The sequence below is a fragment of the Thermomyces lanuginosus genome (genome assembly GCF_041956635.1).
Source record: "Thermomyces lanuginosus strain ATCC 200065 unplaced genomic scaffold VTN49scaffold_34, whole genome shotgun sequence".
Taxonomy (NCBI): Eukaryota; Fungi; Ascomycota; class Eurotiomycetes; order Eurotiales; family Trichocomaceae; genus Thermomyces; species Thermomyces lanuginosus.
The window spans coordinates 152,906-174,293 of record NW_027192368.1 but is presented as its reverse complement, the minus strand read 5'-3'; the positions used below and the strand labels follow the sequence as shown (position 1 = coordinate 174,293).

General features: G+C 52.6%; 12 protein-coding genes across 12 annotated transcripts; 3 read left to right on the top strand and 9 right to left on the bottom strand.

Moving 5' to 3' along the window:
• Positions 1-473: 473 nt before the first annotated feature.
• VTN49DRAFT_5361 (uncharacterized protein) lies at positions 474-1,456 on the bottom strand (the record flags this gene model as incomplete). Its single annotated transcript, XM_069413410.1, has 5 exons — positions 474-860; positions 914-1,126; positions 1,188-1,282; positions 1,333-1,395; positions 1,450-1,456. The coding sequence occupies 5 exons, from the start codon at positions 1,454-1,456 to the stop codon at positions 474-476; spliced, it is 765 nt and encodes a 254-aa protein (XP_069266596.1).
• A 4,489-nt stretch (positions 1,457-5,945) lies between these two features.
• VTN49DRAFT_5360 (uncharacterized protein) lies at positions 5,946-6,301 on the top strand (the record flags this gene model as incomplete). Its single annotated transcript, XM_069413409.1, has 2 exons — positions 5,946-6,117; positions 6,201-6,301. 2 exons carry the CDS (start codon positions 5,946-5,948, stop codon positions 6,299-6,301), a joined length of 273 nt encoding a protein of 90 aa, XP_069266595.1.
• Positions 6,302-6,319: 18 nt separating this feature from the next.
• Positions 6,320-6,520, bottom strand: VTN49DRAFT_5359 (uncharacterized protein; the record flags this gene model as incomplete). Its single annotated transcript, XM_069413407.1, has 1 exon — positions 6,320-6,520. The coding sequence occupies one exon, from the start codon at positions 6,518-6,520 to the stop codon at positions 6,320-6,322; it is 201 nt and encodes a 66-aa protein (XP_069266594.1).
• Positions 6,521-6,563: 43 nt separating this feature from the next.
• On the bottom strand, positions 6,564-6,914 carry VTN49DRAFT_5358 (uncharacterized protein; the record flags this gene model as incomplete). The annotated part of the gene is made up of 2 exons (XM_069413406.1): positions 6,564-6,711; positions 6,787-6,914. The coding sequence occupies 2 exons, from the start codon at positions 6,912-6,914 to the stop codon at positions 6,564-6,566; spliced, it is 276 nt and encodes a 91-aa protein (XP_069266593.1).
• Positions 6,915-8,013: 1,099 nt separating this feature from the next.
• On the top strand, positions 8,014-8,868 carry VTN49DRAFT_5357 (uncharacterized protein; the record flags this gene model as incomplete). Its single annotated transcript, XM_069413405.1, has 1 exon — positions 8,014-8,868. The coding sequence occupies one exon, from the start codon at positions 8,014-8,016 to the stop codon at positions 8,866-8,868; it is 855 nt and encodes a 284-aa protein (XP_069266592.1).
• A 120-nt stretch (positions 8,869-8,988) lies between these two features.
• VTN49DRAFT_5356 (uncharacterized protein) lies at positions 8,989-10,431 on the bottom strand (the record flags this gene model as incomplete). The annotated part of the gene is made up of 1 exon (XM_069413404.1): positions 8,989-10,431. One exon carries the CDS (start codon positions 10,429-10,431, stop codon positions 8,989-8,991), a length of 1,443 nt encoding a protein of 480 aa, XP_069266591.1.
• A 373-nt stretch (positions 10,432-10,804) lies between these two features.
• On the bottom strand, positions 10,805-13,946 carry VTN49DRAFT_5355 (uncharacterized protein; the record flags this gene model as incomplete). Its single annotated transcript, XM_069413403.1, has 2 exons — positions 10,805-12,690; positions 12,743-13,946. The coding sequence occupies 2 exons, from the start codon at positions 13,944-13,946 to the stop codon at positions 10,805-10,807; spliced, it is 3,090 nt and encodes a 1,029-aa protein (XP_069266590.1).
• A 285-nt stretch (positions 13,947-14,231) lies between these two features.
• On the bottom strand, positions 14,232-14,480 carry VTN49DRAFT_5354 (uncharacterized protein; the record flags this gene model as incomplete). The annotated part of the gene is made up of 1 exon (XM_069413402.1): positions 14,232-14,480. One exon carries the CDS (start codon positions 14,478-14,480, stop codon positions 14,232-14,234), a length of 249 nt encoding a protein of 82 aa, XP_069266589.1.
• Positions 14,481-14,592: 112 nt separating this feature from the next.
• Positions 14,593-16,415, bottom strand: VTN49DRAFT_5353 (uncharacterized protein; the record flags this gene model as incomplete). The annotated part of the gene is made up of 3 exons (XM_069413401.1): positions 14,593-14,905; positions 14,962-16,117; positions 16,334-16,415. The coding sequence occupies 3 exons, from the start codon at positions 16,413-16,415 to the stop codon at positions 14,593-14,595; spliced, it is 1,551 nt and encodes a 516-aa protein (XP_069266588.1).
• Positions 16,416-16,827: 412 nt separating this feature from the next.
• VTN49DRAFT_5352 (uncharacterized protein) lies at positions 16,828-17,703 on the bottom strand (the record flags this gene model as incomplete). Its single annotated transcript, XM_069413400.1, has 2 exons — positions 16,828-17,057; positions 17,667-17,703. The coding sequence occupies 2 exons, from the start codon at positions 17,701-17,703 to the stop codon at positions 16,828-16,830; spliced, it is 267 nt and encodes an 88-aa protein (XP_069266587.1).
• A 231-nt stretch (positions 17,704-17,934) lies between these two features.
• Positions 17,935-18,345, bottom strand: VTN49DRAFT_5351 (uncharacterized protein; the record flags this gene model as incomplete). Its single annotated transcript, XM_069413399.1, has 1 exon — positions 17,935-18,345. The coding sequence occupies one exon, from the start codon at positions 18,343-18,345 to the stop codon at positions 17,935-17,937; it is 411 nt and encodes a 136-aa protein (XP_069266586.1).
• An 886-nt stretch (positions 18,346-19,231) lies between these two features.
• Positions 19,232-20,357, top strand: VTN49DRAFT_5350 (uncharacterized protein; the record flags this gene model as incomplete). The annotated part of the gene is made up of 3 exons (XM_069413398.1): positions 19,232-19,624; positions 19,680-20,263; positions 20,315-20,357. 3 exons carry the CDS (start codon positions 19,232-19,234, stop codon positions 20,355-20,357), a joined length of 1,020 nt encoding a protein of 339 aa, XP_069266585.1.
• Between the last annotated feature and the right edge of the window lie 1,031 nt (positions 20,358-21,388).

Sequence of the window (21,388 nt, the reverse complement as noted above, 5' to 3'; positions counted from 1 at the left end):
TGTAAACTCTGAGTTAACTCTGTACCATTGTAGCTGAAGTCGCTCCACCGCGATGGATTGTGTCTCCCACCGTCAACTGCTGAGTTGAGTGGCGACTGCTTTGAATGGATTGCCGAGGTTGAGTCGAAGACGTCGTCGGTTTCTCTCTGCATGTCGATGAAACCCCCCCCTCTCGCGCTACGGCCCGTTTAAAGCAATATGACGGCATGGCCCATGGGGAACCTGAGAAGGCGGCGCACCTGAACTCTCGGAGTAGATGTGACAGGATCAGGGTCTAGCTGTGAAACGGATGCTACATCCAAACAAATCGCCCGAACAGGAATTACGTCGTCAAGGTTGACACCTGGCAAAAGTTCATCATAGGGGTAAACAACTGGAATTCATCATCATCGATATGCCATTGGTCAAAATCTCATCCAGTCGAAAATAAACACCACTCCCCTCTATGCTTCCTTGGTGTTCAGGCCGCCTGTTCAGTCCTTCTCGCTGATCGCTGCCAAACGCTCATCGATTTCATCCTCCGTTAGAGTTCGAAACCCTGGATCTGTGCCTTCCTGCCCGTCAGCTCGGGGACCACCGACGATGCCAATTTCCAGTTCGTTCTTCTTAAAGTCCACGCTGAGCACGTTGCTCAGTGTTGTGATCCCCAACTCCACCACGTCCTCCCAGCTACCGGGAGCATAATCCTTGTTCTTTAATTTCTTCTCCAGAAAATTGAGCGCTTCTTGTTGCTTCGGGCCAGATGCTGTCGCCTTGTACCCAACATAGTACCCGGCGGGATCGCATTTGTAAAGCTGCGGACCGAACTCAGAATCGACAGAAATCAGTGTGATAGCAACGCCAAGGGGACGCATGTAGGCCTGCCAGACAATCAACAACGTGAACTTCTAACATGCGCTTGCAGTGAACGAACCCTTTGTGTGTAGACTTGATTGATGTTGGCCAGTCGCTTGGCGAGGGCATCGCAGGGCATCTCGTATCCGTACTTGTACCTGAACTCCGCAGCCTCACTGCGCGCTCGGTCGACACAGGCTCGAGCATCGGCGATCGACCCCGTCATCACGCAGCCTACGGATGGGGAGATTTTGAAGATGTGCGTGACGGACGAGGGGTCAATGAGTTTATCCTGTAGAAGGAGAAACTTAGCCCTGGCCCTTCAAACTGTTCCCATGAAAAGTGTAACGTACAGGGACTTTCTTCTGCGAGATGACGACAGCGCAATTCTTCCCGCGAACTCCTACCGAGGTGATATTTGCGGCTGTGATCGCTTTGAAGGCATATTCTGATTTCATCAGCCAGAGAGCAGGCAAGCTCCGATTGCAAGAAACTGACCGACTTGGTATAATCGACCTTGCTCAGAGAAGATGGTAATATGTCTATCATACCCTGCGCTTCCTGTGTGATAATGTCAGCGCCAGACGACGGCCAAGCTCGCTATTGAATGCGTACCCGACATGATGACACCGTGCTCAGTTCAGAGGCAGATTGAACAGAATTGAGGGAAATACCAGGGTGAACTGGAGAGACTGATGACGACAAGAGCGCTGACTGTTGCATACGCGTTTCGGAGAGCTGCCTTGGGAGCTGTCGGCCTGGATGGATTCTGCCGGTTGTGACCGCCTTGGTCGGCCAATCGCATGTTGTGGTTGCACTCCACAAGGAACATCTGGCCAGCGGAATCTCTGATTCCTTGACAGGAGTCAATACCAGCTCATGGGGAGTTTCATTAATTCAAGAGAATCAGTTTTGTCTGTAAAGTGCATAGCAGCCAAGGGTGGATCACTTTTATAGCTCAAAACAATCAGCATTAACTCTGCATAGGGAATATCACCAGATTAACTATCGGAATGGCGTCGCTTGCAGGAATATATATACCGTATAGATTTTAGGCTGCATTTGACGTGCTTAAAGAGAATCACCAGCAGTTCATGGGAACCAGCATCAGCTCAAGTGGCATAAAATACAGGCTCAAGAGAATCTATTACCTGCTGGATTATTCCTTGAACTGGCACGAGCAAGAATTAATTTGCCCGGCGAAAATGAACATCAGCTCGAGGAATCAGTAACGGCTCAAGGGACCATCGGCTTAAGGGAAATAGGAAACATCCAATGTCCTATACTACAAGTCTTTCGTGCAGTACTCCGTAGCTGCTAGTTATATTTCACAAGGGAACATTTCAGCATAAAAAGGAGAACGGCCATCCTTGTCTATGGGCATTATGACGACGAAACGCCACGAAACCTGCAAGAACGGGGAAAGAACCCGAAGACTCGATGCTGGCTCCGAAGTCCTCTTTGATTTAGCTATCAGCAAATACTGTACTGGAGAACGTATTTCGAGATGGAATGGACGCGGGATTGAAGGACGAAGTTTTGAGCTGATTACACCTCGCGGATGAGAAGACTATGAAACTTGAAAGTATCTGCCTTATGCGTTTCTTTGCCACTGATGCATCAAATCAGCCCGCAAGCTGAGGTTGCGAGGATGCGGGGATCGGCACTCTAAGGGATTCAGCTCGTAGCCTAATTCGGGCCCTCTGCTTTGGCATCTCGGTTCGAGCGGCACGTAGAACTTCCGGTCTCTACCGCTGCAATCTTTTGAGGACTTACCTCTGGCATAACAAGGGCGACGGCTCTAAGCAGTTGAGATCCCGGAACCATTCTCCTATCCGCGGTTATCAGCCCCTATCATGATACGTTGTCCATGTCGGTGAAAAATGGCCCTTGATAGTACTGTCAACGTTCTAGGGAGAGAGAGAGAGAGAGGGCCGTTTCACCGCTCAATCGCCGAAGAAACAGGCTGAGGTTACATCCCTGAATTTGGGTGATTCGAAAGAAGATGGACTGAATACGGCAACTAGATACGTTCGTCGGCGGCACGTGGAGTTTGCCGGGAAGGTCAGCCAGCCTTGCCTGTATTGTGATCATTGCTGTGATCAATTCCTAGCCCGAGAAGAACGACGTCGGCCTATGGGAACTCTATCCTGATCTTTCCGAAGCCGCTGTCTCTCTTTGTCCAGTCATCTTTCAGGATTTTGCCCTGTGTCGTCATTTTTTGAGTTCCGAGCCCTTGCCAATGAAGCTGATTTCCCTTGGATGACAAGAGGATGAATCGCATCATCTGACCAGCTTGCAGAGATGATTGGATCTTGGAAGGTCTACTGCCCTGTGTATGTTCAATTCCACCGAAGATCGCTTCTGGACAATTTTTGTCCGACGACTTGCCAATCCGGCGTTCTGGTTTACGAAGAAGTACCCTGCTTCCGCCACCGTTGTTGGAAAGATGCCGAGCGCTATGCGTTGAATGGGGTGACAAGGGGAGACAAGACCTGGTTGATCGGCAAATATCAAGAAATCGAAAAGCGGGACAGTGTGGGAATGTTATCATGATGTCGCGGGGCGGTGAATGTGCATGGCCAGGCGACAGATGATGTGACCAGAGATAACTAAGGGATTTCCATCATCCGCCATCCCCTTGTACCTACCCTCGTGGGAGGAATGCCTCTCACCGCAGGTAGTCGAGGATTATATATACAATGCTACTGTGATAGCCGATGTTTTGAGCCTTAGTTCCATCAAAAATCCATGATATGATCCAGACACGGACCTCTAATCTCGGCCGGATTTTCCGTACTGTCTTGCTCTGCTAGACTTCGTTATTTGTAATGCGAACATTCGAGATCGCACCTGGAGAGTTAAGAGCGGATGTCTAATCCCAGAACCGTAAGGTCATTTTGTTCGCACTGATCCGTCCCCATCGTCAAGATATGTGGCTTTGTCAGTGGCGAGAGGTAACCTGAAGGGAAACGGGCCGATGAACTAAAGACAATTGTGTTTCGCAATGCGGCCCATGACTTGACAGCTTGAGTAACTCGGGCCCTTTGGGGGTCCGGCGATCGATGGGGATTTTCCGGGCGTGCGCCACGCGCCACGGGTAGGGCGACACGCCGGCATGAAGCTTCGGTGGATCGATCGGTACTTGACAGGCGTGCGGACTGCTTTGCATGGGGGTGGCTACGGAGAGCATGAATTTCCGTGGCTTGGGCTTGAACTTTTGGGACTGACTATGGAGTTTATTTTGGAGTAAGTGCTTTGTCCTACAAGCTGGAATCAGAGGAAGAACAGGACGCTCGTGTTCCGAGCTGTGAACAAGTATATTCTAAGTAATAGCTCGAAATGGCATGTGTTCCATGATCTGATGGTTCCCATTCCCGTTGATCCCAGCCGTCAGGATGACCGCAGCCAAATTGTTCCGGATCGAAGCTTCACGCATGCACTGCAGGAAAGCAACTCTCCGTACTATATATATTTTTCTACAAGGTCTACTCGAAATCGGGAGTAGTATGCATCGGAGCAGGAGCTGGAAAAGGTTGTCTGAAGCACTACTGGGTGCAAGCGAGAAGTCGTTTCTGGTCCTCGGTAACAGGGAAGCATGACTGAATGCATTTCAATCTTGTCTGCGTTGCCGAAGAATGATCAGGAGGAGACCGCCCCGAACCCTAATCCTCTGTTCAAGGAAGGAGGTATTTCCGTAGGCGAGACCTTCCTTCCCTAGGCATATGGAAGTCCCACGCTATGCCAAAATGGATCTACTACTTGGCATTTAGTCATCCATCGGCCCACCGTCAGCCTCTCCACAGATCTCTCCCGCGAACCCAATCAGAGAAAGGTAAACTACCTCAGGCAGGGGTGACAGCAAAAAATGTGATGCATCGGATCATGCATCCGAATGGATGAAAAAAGGAACTGGGAGCAAGGGCAATGCAGAGGGAGGAGAGAAAAAAAAAAAGACACTGAACGGGTTAAAAGGAACCACTGGAGCAAGGGTACTCGTTCTGACCCCTGGAGAGGTTCAGAATCGTTCACACTTGCGGTGCTCAGATGTGACGTATGAAGATGGGTCCAGCTGGGACAGGCTGACAGCTTGACAGCAAAGCAGAAGAAAAAGAAGCATCGATATCTGTGGCAAAGAAAAGGAGCTTAGCCTCCCCTGTCCATCCACGAGTCCCTCCTGCATCCTCTCGTGACAGCTAGTTTCGAGCGCAAAATTCTTCCGTGCTCACAGAGCAAGGGTTCTGCCCACTCAATGGCATGTTATTCGTCGGGTTGGCCCTGAACCCTGAGAGTGTGAACCCTGAGTCCCTGAGCTTCTGGAGGATCTGACTTCCGGTTTCCGCGAAAGCTAGTCGTTTCCCATTGGGGAAGCCACTAGTACTTAGCGGGGTGACTAGATCGAAGTTTGTGATCTAGTCAAGCCGCAAGAAATTGAGCCCAAGAATCGCACTTTGCCCGTGCTGGCAAATGGCACGCGATCTGAGCGCTGCCAAACATCTCCATTTCTGTGAGGTTATCGACTGACGAGGGTCCCGAAATTGACTCGCAATGGCTGCGATCAGCCCACAGAGTTCAGTCTCGTCACGGTCTGCGGCGGTTCCGTGAAGATGGACGGAAATTGCTTTTCCTTGACTTCAAGTTACCCGAGTGGACGGAGCATTCTGCACATCGCACTAAGGAAAATATCGTAAGGAAAGGAAATCAAAGAGGTCCCCCGGCCTCGGTGGCCCTCAATTGGCGACGGCTCCATACTCCAGGTCCTTCTCTCGGACACTGCCCAGACTCCGCTGCGGCTAACTTGAATTGCAGCTGGCCTGGTTTTCCTGACGCTCCTGACGGGGACTAAAATAATAATCCTTGCAACCCAGACGACTTCTTTGTAACTAATAACCTAGGTGCAGGAGTCACACCTGCAATTTCCCAACCAGACCACCCCCCCTTTTGGCGGAGGACTGCCTTTTATTCCCGGCTTCCGTGGTAGCATGCACACCACCTCCCGTACTATTTAAGAGCCAAAAATCACCCCCCTTTTGCCTGGGGAAAATAACAAAAAATTCCATCCGATTTCTATCATTTCGAAGACACGGCCAGACCACAGCGTCTTCCAAAGAATGTCGCGCTCGCCCTCCGAACACGCCGACGATAAACAACAAACCCAACAACAGAACACTCCGGACAATCATACACTAGAGAAGAATGAGCACAAGAGGGAAAATGTCGTTGAGGCGTTCATGAGGAACTTTGATGAGGATTTTGCATACTGGACACGGCGCGCCAATGAAGGTAAAGTCGACCGCCACCCCGACCGCGGATACTTTTTGGTTTCTCGCGTAAGGAAATCTCCCGAAGCTGATGTTCCACTTTAGAAGCTGGAGCGGGACCGGATGAGGTTGATCAAATCGACAATGACTTTGGATACGAGCCAGATACAGATTTTCGCGGATTGTCTGGATCAGGGATCGGCTGACCGGCTACTGGCTGCGTTCTATTCTACGGTGTTCGGGAAGATATGATGAGGGGCCGCCTCACCGGTGTCTCTTTTCAGTCGGATTCTGGACTTTGGGAATTTCTTTTGGCCTGGCCGATGACGGAATGACGGATAATATGGATGATGTACGATTCGACGGAGCGGACTGCTCCACTGCATGATGCACCGGGCGGATCGTGGGCGGGCATTCTGTCGCATACAGTTCGAACATCTTTCCGAAAGAGCTCTGAGGGCCCCCTTGTCAACAAGTTTCCCTGTCAGATACAGTTAGTCGCTGCTCTACCAGTCGTTGCAGGGATGTGTCTTGGCTCCCTGCCAGCATGTTCAAGACACCGGCCAGCGTTGCCGGCGGAGGAATCAATCTGCTCACTGGTAAATGATGTCTCATACTGCAAAAGCATGTATGCTACTTCACGTATGTATTCTCATTTTTTTTACTGCAAGTGCATGATCCTCCATCATACAATCCGGAGCACCAATTCGAATCCGTAGTTGCATCCAGTATCCACTTCCGCAGAACCCCGGACGACATATGCATGTTGACCCGTTTCCCCCGTCCGTATACGTATCCGGTGACAGTCCAGCCTTGCATTCGTAAGACACTCACAAGAACCCGCGGAGCCCAGTAGTAGCCACGGCTTATTAGTTGGAGGGGGCTGAATGCAGGACGCCCTGCAGGGATGTCTGGCAAATTGTAAATGGTCTATGGCCCTCCCTAAGACCCGGAAGGCTATATCCTTTTCGTTGGTAGGTCAGCTATCAGTGACTTCGGGGTGATTCGGTGAGATCCATCATCCGTCCGGTTCTCGACTCTCGTATCCTGGTAACGGGACTTTCTTCCCCAGTCTGCTGTCACTGAACAATGGGCGCTGTTTGGCACCGTTCGCCTGATATGCCTTGCTACATTTTTTTAACCCTTTCGCTGTTCTCCATTTCTGTCGAGCGTTTCATGGGACACTGCTATTGGTTAATCTGGTGTCTCTCTGGCAACAGGCACGGCTGAATTCTATGTCGCGGGCTTTCGGGGGGCCCCGAATGGATTGTCTTGGGAGGTCGAGACCAGTGTGAATTTGGTGATAATGCGGCATGGTCCAGGTCAGACGTTGGCAGTGGACCCAGTGCTTCTTCCCTAGGCCTCTTCTGTCATTATCCTCATTAAAAGCCCGTCGACGTGCATAAGACGAGTATTGATTTCTGTATGGAAGCCTCATGTGCTGAGTGAAAAATTTCCATAGCATGCCGACCGTCCTTCGATGAGTCAAAGTGATTTTCTTATCCGTCAAGACTTAACATTTATCCTCGATCTGGCATCATCATTAATTTCAGGCGAGCCATCTTGAACCATGGATGACCACAGTCATTGTCTAAACAACCACTCCATAATGTTGGTGAAGAGCAAGAGTCGATCAGAATCACTCATTGAGGATGGGTAAAACATTCTCCGTGGCGATCATGATGAATAAAAATGAATCATCACCGATGTGGGCCCGTCAAAGTTCGGCAACCCCAAATGCAGCGACCTCGGATGCAGGAAAACTCCGAATAACTTTATGATTGAAGACCGAAGCCAGAAGATAATGACACTTATATAAGAAGCTCGTTTGGTCATAGGAAGCATCATAGAGACACGCAGAGTACTCTCGAGATTGAAGACGGAAGAAGAAATTCTCAAAAGTTCGAATCCATCTACCATGGCGACAACCACGAGCACGGACTCTTCTGAACAGAACCAGAAGATCATCACCCTCTACGATATCGCCATGCGCCCTCCCGTGGAGAAACATTGCTGCGCACCGAACCCTTGGAAAGCGCGCCTCGCTCTCAACGTCAAGCGTGTTGCGCACAAGACGGAATGGGTGCACATGGAGGACATACCCAAGGTCCGCAAGGGCCTTGGCCTGCCCGCCTGCCGCAAATTTCCCGACGGCTCGGACTACTACACCCTGCCGATCGTCCAGGACCCATCCACGGGTGCTCTGGTTGGCGACTCGTTCGAAATCGCGGTGTACCTGAACAAGACATATCCCGACTCCGGCGTCGACTTATTCCCCGCACAAGACCTCGACTTTGGCTTCGTCCCGCCACCGTTCCTGGCCATCCCTCTGTCTGAGCTAAATCTCAAAGAATACCCTGAATATGCCAAGTTCAATTATGACGTCGATGGCGCATTTAGCATGCATCAGCAGCTCTCGGTGCAAGGCATGCCGTTCGATCCGGAGCGGGCCGAGGCTTGCAGAGCCGAGTTCGCCCGCCGCGCCGGCGTCAAGTCCTATTGGGACCTCGACGTGGTCGGCGAGCAGCGCGAGAAGGTCAAGGAGTCGTTCCGGAATACCCTCGCTCCGCTGGCGAAACTCTTCACCCGGGACCCCAGCGGGCCATTCATCCTGGGGAATAAGGTTAGCTATGCGGACATTATCGTCGGTGGGTGGTTGCGTATGATGTGCAGGTCGATGTTGCAGAGCGAGTGGGAGGAGTTGAGGAGTTGGCATGAAGGAGTTTTTGGGCGGCTGCACGATGCGTTGGAGGTTTACGCGGAAGTCAAATAAGTCGGAACTATCCTGAGCTACTAACAAATTTACAATCTACCCTAAAATGTCGTAATGCGGGAGTGAAAATCATAGCATAGCCAAATGGAAGAAAAAAAAAAAATAAGATTCAGTTGCATTTCAGTCGCTGTCACTTTCGGAAGAGCTACTAAATTCCACCACTGCTGTCCGGTTCTTCTTCTTTTTCTTCGCAGGTGTTTTCCTCTTGGGTTTGTCGCTCTTCTTGGACACCTGATTGCTCTCCTTTGTAGCGTTTGCTGCTTCTTCCTCGCTCTTGTTGGCAGCCGCAGTGGGAGCCGACGACGGCGTCGGTTTACTAATCTTTCCGCGCACCACCCAGAGCACTAATTCGGCTCGCTTCCGTCTCTCGAGCCGCTTTAAATCGAATGTTGCACCGTCCGGCACCACTCCGCGATCAAGATCCTGGCTACCCGAAGCGAGATTCGCCTTGAATGCTGCAACTGCGGCGGCGTATTCTTGCTGCTGCCTCTGTTGCTGCTGCGAGACCCGCTCCGTATCTGACCCATCGTCGTTGTCTGCCGTTTCCGTAGTCACCAGAGTCTGGTTTTGTTCTTCATCTTTCCGAATCTCCTCGTGCGCGGCCTTGCGTAGTCGTTGTCGCGCGCCTTCGCTCCGTAGTCCCTGTAGATATGCCAGCAGAGCTTTGTTGTAGCTTGCTGGAACGCGCTCCAGCGTGAAGAGGTGCTTGAGAAGGTGGGCCTCACGGGCCTTTTTGAATTTCCACGATGAGCGATCGTGGTAGAATTGGTTCAAGTAGCTAAGAATCGGCGATTCGTCGGTGTTGTTGCCATTGTCGTTCGTATTGGCATTGCTGCCGTCCTTTTGATTGTTGATGTTGTTCGTAGAGTCATTGTTCTGGGCTTTCTTTTGCTTCCTCATTTCCCGTTTCTCCCGTTTTCTCTTCTTTCGTTCCTCCTTGTCCTCGTCCTCCTCGTTCCGTTGCGCTTCGGAGGCTGCAGGGGTTTTACAATTGACTTCCTTCTCTGTCTTGTTCGCCTTTCCCGTTACTGCCGTCACGCCCTGATTCGTACTCGACTGCTCCATCGCAGCATCATCCTCTTTCGCCGTCTCGACCCGCTGCTTCTTCTTTTTCTTTTTCACCTTCCCGTCTTCAACGTCTGCCGTTGTCGCTGTCGTAGAGCTTGCTGCGTCTTTGGTCGTGTCCGAGTCCTTCATCGTCGTATCCTCGTCCTGTTCGGCCTGCTGCTGCTTCTTCTTCTCCTCCTTCTTCTTCTTCTTTTTCGCCTTCCCATCCTCACCATCTGCCGTCGTCGCGGTCACATTTTGCTTCGTCGTCGTATCATCCTTCGTACCTTCCTCCTCCTTCTGCTCGACGCGTCGCTTCTTCTTCTTCCTCTTCTTCTCTCCGTCTTCATCGGTATCGCTTTTTCGCTTCCCCTTCTTCTCGGAGGCCTTCGAGGACGGGCTCGGGCTCGGTTGCGGCGGCGAATGATCGTCGCTGGAATTCTTCAGTTTCAGTCCTAATCGCTTCCAGGCTGGGACATGTGTCGACGTTGTCGATTCTGTTGTCTCTTTCGACATTTTCCGTATAACCGACTGGCGCGCCAGTAGACTCAATTGAGGTCTTCGCAACGGGAATTATTGAGTTTATGGACGATTATTTTGTGTGCTCGTCCAAACCTCACTCTGTGTGTCTGAATATTTACTGAACTTTTTTTTTCCTTCCGCCTCGTCTTTTAGCTTTCAAGCTCCGCGGTGATTATTCTTGGCATTGCGGGTTGATGGGCAAAACTAACCCTAACGAGGTTAGCTCTTCCGGATCTTCAAGATACGGTACATTCGTTATGGCAGTTGACATGTAACTCGGGTCCATGCAGCCTGAGGGTATCTATTGCGCCTATATCCAGGAAAATAACCATAAAGTACTGTAAACAAAGCCATCCGGCTAGTTAGCCTACCCACTTGCGCCTCTCTGCTGCTGTCCCGTTGAAGTATCCCTGTCTCGTTCCTTGTCTTTATCCCTTGTTGCTGTCCGTGTGCTGCTGGTGGTGCCCTCTGACTGCGGCCCATTATTCCCATTCCCATTCCCATTATTGTTACCTGATGTCGATGCGGCTTTCCGTCGCGATCGTTCCCTTTCCCGCATAGAGGTACTATTATTTGTTGCGGCAGTCCGCTTTCGCCGAACCGGCTCGTAGACATCGTTGAAATTCATGACCACGCCGAGGAACCGCATGTCCAGGTCCGGCTGGAAGGCCAAGTCTCCGAGGAAGACGTTGAGCCGTGCACGGAAGTCCGCAGCGAGGTCGCGCATGCGGGTCTGTAGGGCGGCGAGCATTTGGTCGTCGGCGGATAAGCCAGACGATGCTGCAAGGAGAGGTGATGCGGTGGCTGTTGCTGGGTCGTCGGGCGGAGGGCCGCCGCCGAATGCGGTATTGAACGATGAGGTTGCCGACGCGGGGGCTGATTGTCCGCGTCGGGCAGCGAGAAAGTCGCCTTCCGTAATGCCCCAGCGGCCCTGTGCGGTGCGGGTTTCGATCCGCGCGTTGAGTTCCTGCCGACGCGTGAATTCAGCAACGGAGAAGGAATAGAGTCCATCGACGCTGTCTTTGTAGGCGAGCATGATCTTGAGAATCTGGTGCAGTTGGCTCAGGAAGCTCTCTTCGGAATGCTTTCCTGATGAAGAACTCCGCGACGTGCTGGACCCTAGGAGACCCTTGTGCGTGATAGAGTTGAGGTACTTGGTGTGCGCCTCAATGAGGTCGTCGAGCGTGCAGCCGGGCTTGGAGATGGAGGCCTGCAGATGGTCCCAGCTGGACTCGATCACTTCGAAGAGAATATAGTTTTGCAGCTTGCAGATGAAGTGGATCATCTCGGCCATGACACATCGTGCCCGTTTCCAGTCCGCGCCGACCTTGTCGTCTACCGCGCCGAGAACTCCTCGCGCGCCAGTCATGCACCGTCGCCAGGTGCTGCCCAGAGCGAATTCGACACGCTTCACGCGCCAGAGGAAGTTGAAAACTTTGAGATACTGAGTCGACGCCCAGGGAGTGATGACAACGTCGACCGGGGCGTCGATCTTGTACTCGAGTGTGAAGCAGTCCCAGCCAATCTCGCCGTGGCTCAGCTCCAGCATGCGTGCATCCAGGCGTCGAATAACCTCCGGAGAGTCAAACTGCGCGTTCGACGAGCGGATAGCATGCTCCAGCTGAGCGGTCAGCGTGTGGCGGTACTGCGAATTCGCCGGCCGATCAAGGTTCGGCGCAAGGGACTCCATCAACACCGCAATGAAATCGCCTTGCCCGAGAAGTAGGTACCGCTTCAGTGCCCGCAGATGCTCAAAGAGCAAGAACTTCGTGTCCATCAGTGCAATCAGACGCGCCATCGTCGTCTTGTAGGCCTCATCAATCGAGGCCTCGAGTTTGGCTGTATCGCCATACCGGAGCTCCTCGGACGCTTCTTTCGAGTACGCCTCCACCCACGCCGAGTCTCCACAGCCGTATCGGATGAAATTGAGCGATTTGCCAATGAGAAACACCTTTTTGGCGAATTCCTGGGTAATGATTGATGGAACCATCTCCTCGTCCAGCTTGTACTTGTCCTCCCACACACTGGTGGCAATGCGCCGAGGATCCGTGCTGGGTCTGAATTCGGGTTCGATGACGAAGAATTCCTTGTATGGATCAGACAGTTCGCCGTCGTAGATCCAGAGTCGTAGCATGTCGTAGAACGGCCGAGTGACATGCTCCAGTAATCTCTCCGCAAAGGCACCAACAAAGGGATCACCATGAGAGGAGGAGAAGCTATGTATCAGGGATATGAGTTGGCCGCCCTTCTTGTCTGCGACTAATGTCAGTTCCGAGTGTTTAAGACGGAAAGCAGCGAAACTTACTTTTGGCTTCTTCGACGATGATACTCATTAGACGCAACGCCATGGTTGCTTCCCTAGTCCACACAACGCAGCGCTTCAAGGTCACAGCACCTTTGACCGTTCCCTTTGGATCCGACTCATCAGCAGCTGCAGCTAAGGCCCGTCTGATCTCTCCTTCTAACGTAGCCACGAGGCTCAAATAAGACCGCAGCTGGTCGCCAATAGCAGCTCGAAGTGCCTGAGTAATGAGGCCGCCTTCCGAACCATCTGCAAAGGCAGCCAATCCCCGATACAACAGACACGGTTCAGCCAGCGTATGCAGAAGCGAGATCATAGGGATAGGCAGGTTGTTCGGGAGCTTGAGAGTGGTCGATGAGGTAAACTCCAGGTTTGTTGACGACAAGCCCTGGAGCACAAACGGCAGGTCGCGGAGCAACGCCGACTCTGTCGCCTTGCTAGTCTCTGACCCCGGCTCTGGGTCCCCAGGGGTAACGGTATCTGAAGAGGCTGTCTCTTTGGCCATGCTCGGCCTTCGTGATGTTGCCCCCGCTGTGGCAGGCGCCGCGAGTACCTCTCTCCCCTCCGAAACCGGCTGTGGACGTCTTTGTTGTTGTGGATCAGCTTGCGGCGGTCGCAGAGAGTCGCGGCGTTCCATTCGCCCTCCACGCTGGGATACCGACGAACTAATGGCCGGCCCGTCATCATCAGCAGCGAACCGCATGTGAGCGGGCAAGTTCCTGGGGCCCCGGAACAGCAAATTTTCGAGATTGCCATCATCCATCAGCGGGCTGCGGCATCGCTCAGCCTCATCCAAACCTGCATCCCTGCTCCCATCGACGTCCTCCGACAGTCTGTACAGCAGATACAAAATCGCCCATTTTTGACTGAGCACTGGCTGCGTTAAAAGACGCGAGTACAAATTCGAGAAGCGAACGGCTTTATCCGGACTAGCATTTTCTCTGAGGAGCTTGCGCTTGATCAGGTCAGAGGCATTGTTGATATTGTCTGTCGTCGTTGCATCGTCTCGAGCCGACTCGATGATACGCCAGGAGCGCTCCAGAAAAGCCGCGTGCCGACGCTCTTCGGCCGCCGCGAGCGCATCCTCCTCATCGCCGGAATAATCAGGACCAAGCGCCGACGGGGGTAGCGGGGGAAGTATCGAATCGATCAATTGGGACAGGGCATCGTCGACGCGACGTGAACGCGCTGCAGAGCGGCGGGACATGCTGGTGTTGGGTTGTGAATTGTCGGCTGCTATGCGCGGCGTATAACCGACTCATGTCAGGCACATGCGAGATTGTTTTGTCCGCATCGAACGAAATTCACGAGGAATCGCCAAGCGCCGCTCAACTTGGGATTCCTCGAGCTACGTGCATGTGTTCAGGAACCTCTTCGAAGGCGGAGTTTTGTTTAACGAACTAGCTTGATTACTTAAGCGAGTTCGTGATGACAGTTGACACTCGACAGGTATACAAGAGCCATCGTCATCGGTAAGCATTCTATCAGCTATCTAGCCAACGATCAAAGGATTCGCATAATAATCAGCCAACGTTTCTAATGATGAACACCGTATCCTAAGCATAACCGGCCAAAGTACAGTCATCGGCCAGAACCGACTTTTTTTGCTCGTCTCGCGCATCCCTCGTGGCGAAATAACAGCAGAAAGTAGTAGACAAGAATTGAAAAAAGGTAGCAAAAATATCACCGCAATGTAGTTGAGCAATCTGAACACCATGAACGCCAGTAAATCGGCCGACATCGCCAACCCAAGGGAGAGGAAAGACCGTCCACAACAAACACACTGGAGAAGGAGAGAGAAGCAAGACGCGCCTGCCTGCAAAATTATGATTATCATTATCTCATAATTATTATTATCGTCGGAGTCCCTGCGTGGAGATCGGTGGCGCGCCGGGTCCGGGCTGCATGGGCATCGTGTTGTTGACATTGTACGGGTTGGGATCAAATCCCGTTCCCATTCCGTTGATCAGCAATGGAATGCCCTGCGACTGGGACACCGGGCAGTCCTTGTGCGCCAGTAGCAAGGTCTTCAGGTTGACGATCTCCTCCCGCAGCTGGGTGACAGTCGCCGTCAAGGCGTCATTCTCCGTGGAGAAGAGATCCACCTTGGCCTGCAGGTTTGCCAACCATTGCTTCTTTCGCTGGCGGCACTTGAGCGCAGCAATCCTAAAAGCTGTATTAGTGATGGCTGGTGCAGAATCAAGGAAATAAGTGCGACGAACCGATTACGCTCGAGGAAGTTCCTGCGCTTCTCCTCCTCCGTCATCTTCTTGGGCTCTTCCGACTCGCCCTTCTGCGATCCATCCCCTTCCTCAGTCTTGGCTTTCTTGTTTGAACCCTTGGACGACGTGTCCTCAGCCTTCCGGCGACCAGTTGATCGTGTCGTCGTGCTCTTCTTGCCTTTTCCGCGCGTGGAAGGCTTGTTTTGTTCACCCTGAGTGTCGGAGCCCTCTGTCGTCTCGCGGTTGTTGCTCAGAGAGTTGGTCGCTTGCCGAGTCAGCCGACGGGTATCAGTCGACGGTTCCGGCGCCGACGGTTGAACCGGCGGCATCTGACTATTCGGCGCCGACACGGGGTACATGTTCGTCGCGGTGGTAGTGGTGGTAGCCGGACCTCCCTTGGCCAGCATGAAAAGACCGTTCGCGGCATCGGCAGCATCATGGTGTGTGAACGGATCCACCACGGCCGGCTGCGTCGGCTTGTGTTCCACCGAGGTGAGCTGTTGCTCTGGTTCTGAGGTGGTCGGTGCTTGCGTCGCTGGGGGATTGAGGCCATTGCGGCGAGCCGCATTGAGGGCGGTGCGATGGAACTCGAGAGTGGAGGGGGTAGCACCGCCGCTCTGCAGCTGTGATAGGATGGTTTGCGAGTTGGGGCTAGGAGCGGGGAACATGGAGCCGCTTCCTCCAGGAGTCAGACCGGTGCGCAGGGACGATTCGTTCGGCGTGGGGTATCCCCGGTGGATACTGTCGAAATAATCGTTACCCGACGTCGGACCCGTGAGCATTGCCGGACTCAGCGGGCCGGAGCGCAAAGAATTGGGCCAGTTGTAGCCACCGGAGCTTGTGCCCGGCAGCGAGGGAGAAGTAATGGCTGCCACCGGGGGTAGCAGCGACTTGCCAGGGGTCTCCCCTGACGAGCCATTATTGTTGTTGTTGTTGTTGTTGGCATTATTGTTGTTGCTGTTGCTGTTGTTGTTATTATTGTTGTTGTTGTTATTGCTGTTGCTGAAAGATTGCTCGAAGGGATTAGGCTCGAGCGAAAAAGGATTGTGTACGGTGTTGAAGTAGTCGGGGGTGTTTGACGAGCCGTTTGGGCGATGTTGTTGGGAGTTCTCGGCCTCCGTCGTTGGGGGTTTTTGTTCCTTGGTATCTTGCGTATCTGCAAGCCATGTCAATCATTGTCTCCTGTATTTGCGTGACAACGCGCAAATTGCTATAAAATTTATATAGAAATTTTTGCTAGGAAAAAGACGTGCACGGATACTATGAGCTCATGGAAAATAGGGTTTTTCGCATGTAGAAATGCAAAAATACTGGGCGTTCCCATGCAAAACAACGCTTTTCTATACAGCCAACTGCGACAAAAATCACCTACCTTCGGTTTTCACTGTCGTTTTGTCCTCCATTGGCGATGAGGGCCTCGCTGGCGAACCCTGTTGGGCTACCGCAGCGGACATTGTCGATACACACGGGGTCGAGTTCTTCGTTCAGCAATCCGGGGGGATGTTGGGGGCTGCAGGGAACGGGCACGCGACGGACGGACACCGATCGGCTGAAATTCGGCAATTCTGCGGTGGAAAAAAAGCGCAAAAAAAAAAAAAAAAGAAAATCCAACGTCGAACGAGGCAATCTCGACTCTCCGAGTATCGAGAAGGAAATTCGACGGCCTGAGGCTCGCACAGAGTCGAGGTTAGGAAAGGACGTGATAACGGGTAGGAGCGATGATGCAAGGCCCAAGAACGGATATGGGAGGAAAAGGGGAAAGAAGAGAAGTGACGTAGGCGGGTTTTTTAGGGGGATTTTGGTGAGAGGGGATTTGTGCCGTGTGCTGGTTTGGGGCTGGAGTGGGCGGGCCCTGCCCAAAGGAGTCTAGTCCCAGCCGGTGGATCCAAGACGTCCAGTAAGGGAATAGTACGAGACGGGGATGGGCCCGGCAGTGAGCACAGTTCGGTCTGATTGGTCCGCCACCCGCGCTGGTGGTTTGGAGAGCCCACCGAGCGCAATTGCACGGGCTGCAAATTTGATGAAAATTGTTCCAGACAGCAATGAGTCGCCGACGACCAGGCGAGAAAGTTCCGGCCCGTGGGTGAGGGTGAACTCTGAGGAGATTAGAATTCAGGAATGAGGACGAAAAATGGAGGTCCCGATGCTGTTGCTCGCGGCGCAATAACAAGCGGGAAATTAGAAATAATTCGTCCATGGATGCATCGTCTGCGGTGGCAATCGATCGACGGTGCGGCTCGAGTCGAGGCTCAGCAGACAGGATTAACGATTTACAATTCATGATTAACAATCTCAAGGACGGCATGCTCGCTTCTGGTCTTGCCATAAATTGGTTAAACTCAGATAAAGTGATACATGCTTAATCGAGTTCCCTACGGAGTCTCCGTCAGCACGGACAACGGAGAAGGAGCGTCTTGTAACCTTACTAACGGGTTCCTTGATGCTGAAGGCAAGCCAGATGGTGTGATGAGATCACTCTGACGCTGACAGAATTTTTTCATGAAATGATAGTGGAACTCCGCAGCTCTGATTGGTCAGCTCGGGAGTCTCCAGCGAATGGGACTGCAGACTGGGCCGTCCGGGTGGCGCGTCTACAGCGTGCGGCTCCGTTGGAGTTTGAAAAGACTAAAAATGCCTGAGGCATCTCATTGGTGCCAACAGGTGGATGACGCAACCCCATGGGTCGCACTCAACCCACACCGTACCGTTGGACCGGAACGGAATATCATAATTCCAAATCATGTGGTGTTCGATTCGGTCCTTGAGCTCCCGGAGCTGAACTACACACGAAACTCAAACGGCCATAACGGCGTGCACACAGAACGCGCGGATACTTATAGATCATAGCCTCCATCGACCGCCGCTGCAACCATACCCCTCCATGAATCTCCATCGGCACTGCATGCTAGTCTGCACCGCCCATCCTTCGTCCCAGAGCCAATGGACAGCCGTCTCGACCAGCCTATCAGCTGATCAGGACCCCCGATACGTGGAATAACTCCATGGACCCAGCAACACGGGAACGTGGTAGTGCCTCCACTCTCCTTGTCCCTCAACGCCCTGTCCTTTGACTGTGAATTTGATCTCGATTTCCGGCCAGAAACTTTCAACGCCCTGAGACGCGTACCAGGTCCCAACGGCGAACCGGATCGCCCAAGCACTTTGGCTGTCGGGACTCGGCAAAGAGGCAAGATACGACGCCACTGTCGTGGACCCGGAAGTGGCCTGCCAGTGCGTGATTCGTCCGTCGGCATTGGTTGTCGCCTCGAAAGTATGCAGCGCGGTGTTCTCGGGGGAGAGCACGCTAAGGGTGCACTGAAGACCGGCGGCGGGAGTGCCGGTGAGTGTGTTCAGGACGTGGCAGGTAATCGGGTCGCGCGACATGGTGCACCATGTACGAATCACACATTGACTAGTGTCTGGGGCGTGGTGTAGATGGAAGTCGTAGAGTACGGAATGTCCGCAAGTTACTGGCTTTTTTCAGGCGGGGAAGAGGGGTGATAATGTCATCACTCTGAACTACAACTGCTAGCCCGACAACGGCGTGCAGCAGCCAAATTAGCAGCAACCACAATTAACCATGCGATGTTCATGCAGATTGATCCGTCACATTGGATCAGTCAATTAAGATAGCCGACACAATTGAGACCGCAGCATTCATCCGCATAATTCGCAGAGCACGTGACTGGCAGGCTGGAGTCACGTGTCACCACTGAAGCTTGGCCAGTTGGCCTTACTCGTACGTGGTAGAATTCACCCTCTTGTGTACACTTATAAAGGGATAATAGCTATGAAGGGCAAAGACAGTAAGATATCAACAAGCTGCAGGGAACCACAAGAAGAACGGGTAGATTCGTCCATTGGTACGAGTGCTACCTTGAACTCCTCCTGTAACTTGGTCCTGCCGTACTGTAGTACTGGACAGCAAGCAGATGACATTTGTTAAGAGGAAAATACTGGAGTCATATGGTACAAAGTATACTTCAAGACAAAACACCAAAGTCGGGCTGGGACCATGTGCATAATACCTCCATTGTCAAGAAGTGATCAGAGCATCACCGCGGTTGAAGTAGATCTCAAAGCTCCCATTGGTCCAATCCGAGCTTCGGGAAACTTCGACTAAAACTCAACGTCTTCAGGAACGAGTGAAAGCCTGGGGATTGCTGATATAACAGGACACAATAAGCATCAACTCGTCTACGACCCGTCCAGCGACGGTCCGTCCCAGCATACACCGTCAGTCCGACCGCAAGACCTCCAACTGGCAACCATGGCGACATCCACCACGGTAGACTATGACGGCGAGGCCCTCGAGCCCACCCTCCAGTCCATTATCGACCAAAAGACTCTGCGATGGGTCTTTGTTGGCGGAAAGGGCGGCGTCGGCAAAACGACGACATCCTGCTCGCTGGCGATCCAGCTGGCCAAAGTGCGCAAGTCCGTTCTGCTCATCTCGACCGACCCCGCACATAACCTGAGCGATGCCTTTGGCCAAAAGTTTGGCAAGGAGGCCCGTCTGGTGGACGGATTTTCGAACCTCAGCGCCATGGAGATTGATCCGCATGGCAGTATTCAGGATCTGTTGGCGTCGAATAGCGACGGGCAGGACGACCCCTTGGGAGGACTCGGCATGGGAAGCATGATGCAGGATCTGGCGTACAGTGTAGGCGATCTATTCGGAGGATCTTTATGTTGATGGAGGCTGACAGGAATTGCAGATCCCCGGTGTTGACGAAGCCATGTCCTTCGCGGAGGTGTTGAAGCAGGTCAAGTCGCTGTCGTACGATGTGATTGTCTTTGACACCGCGCCGACGGGTCACACGCTGCGCTTCCTGCAGTTCCCGACGGTTCTCGAAAAGGCGTTGGCCAAGATCTCGCAGCTGTCTTCGCAGTTCGGGCCGATGCTCAACTCGATCCTCGGCTCACGCGGTGGCAGCGGTCAGAACATCGACGAGCTGCTGCAGAAGATGGAGTCGCTGCGGGAGACTATCAGCGAGGTCAACTCGCAGTTCAAGGACCCCGATCTGACCACCTTTGTGTGCGTTTGCATTGCGGAGTTCCTGTCGCTGTATGAGACGGAGCGCATGATCCAGGAGTTGACCAGCTACAACATCGATACGCACGCCATCGTGGTCAACCAGCTGCTGTACCCGAAGAAGGACAACCCGTGCGAGCAGTGTAATGCCCGTCGGAAGATGCAGAAGAAGTATCTGGACCAGATCGAGGAACTCTACGAGGATTTCAACGTAGTGAAAATGCCGCTGCTGGTGGAGGAGGTCCGTGGTAAGGAGAAACTGGAGAGGTATGTGATGCTCCAATCATCCGATATACAGCCTACGCTAATACCCTACAGATTCAGCGAGATGCTCATTCATCCATATGTGCCACCCGAATGATTGTATAAATAGACGAGGAGTCGACTATGAGGCCTAATAGATGATAATGACACATGTTGGATATCGGAACATGTACCCGTCCGGCTCGACGGAGCTATTGGCAGATACGCACTTGGGCTACCGCCTCATTTTCACGCCGTGAAGAACAATGGCGAGCGAAGACGATGATCGGCATTGATTACTCCCGTGCACAGGATTCTTTCCGTATATGGGGCGTCCATGGAGATTTGATGAGGCTTCTACTTGTGGTTATCAGGACGATCGATTTCGTCATGATTCATGAGTGGTCTGCTGAATGGCCACTGCGAAGCCTGCTCGATTCGTCAGCCTGATTAGTAACTCGATGAACGATCTAGACTTGGGTTCTGGATGATCTCGGAGCCGTGTCAATGCGGAGACTGAGACTGAATGAATGATTGCCCACTCCGCTCGCCTGGAGAATTGCCCATGTCCATACTATGTGGGAAATGTCTCGGAGAAATGTCTGGCATCGACAGCATGGACGAGAAAAAAGGATCCCAAACTGGCAGCCGTGAATAATCCTCGATGCGTATAATGAACGCTGGGAACTAGGGTTCCATCCAGGCGGCCTAGCCAAATCGGCAACTGGCGAAACAAGCGCGGAAGAGGTATCCAAGCCAATCTTCTCGCGCCGAGGAAGGCCGTTGGACCATGATGGATTTCCGTGGATGTAGCTCTACGATGTACTCCGTACTACATTCTAGGTACATGTACCCGACGAAGTCACTGCATCTACCCCCGCTGGCTTAGTTGGTGTGGTCTTGCATCGTTAGCACGAGTTGGTCGCTTCCGATTTTTCTTCAACCATCAATCAGTGGCTTTTTGGCATCAACAAAGAGGACCCCCGGGATTCGTCATCATCGCGAATGAGACAATGTTGTCTTATTTGAGTACATATCACCGTTACAACTTCCCTGGTCGTACGAAGTACCTGGAACCAAACTGCGTGGAAGTTCACGATCCGTCCGCACCGGCGCGTCCAGACCGCCATTTCGAGTGCTAACGCCAGA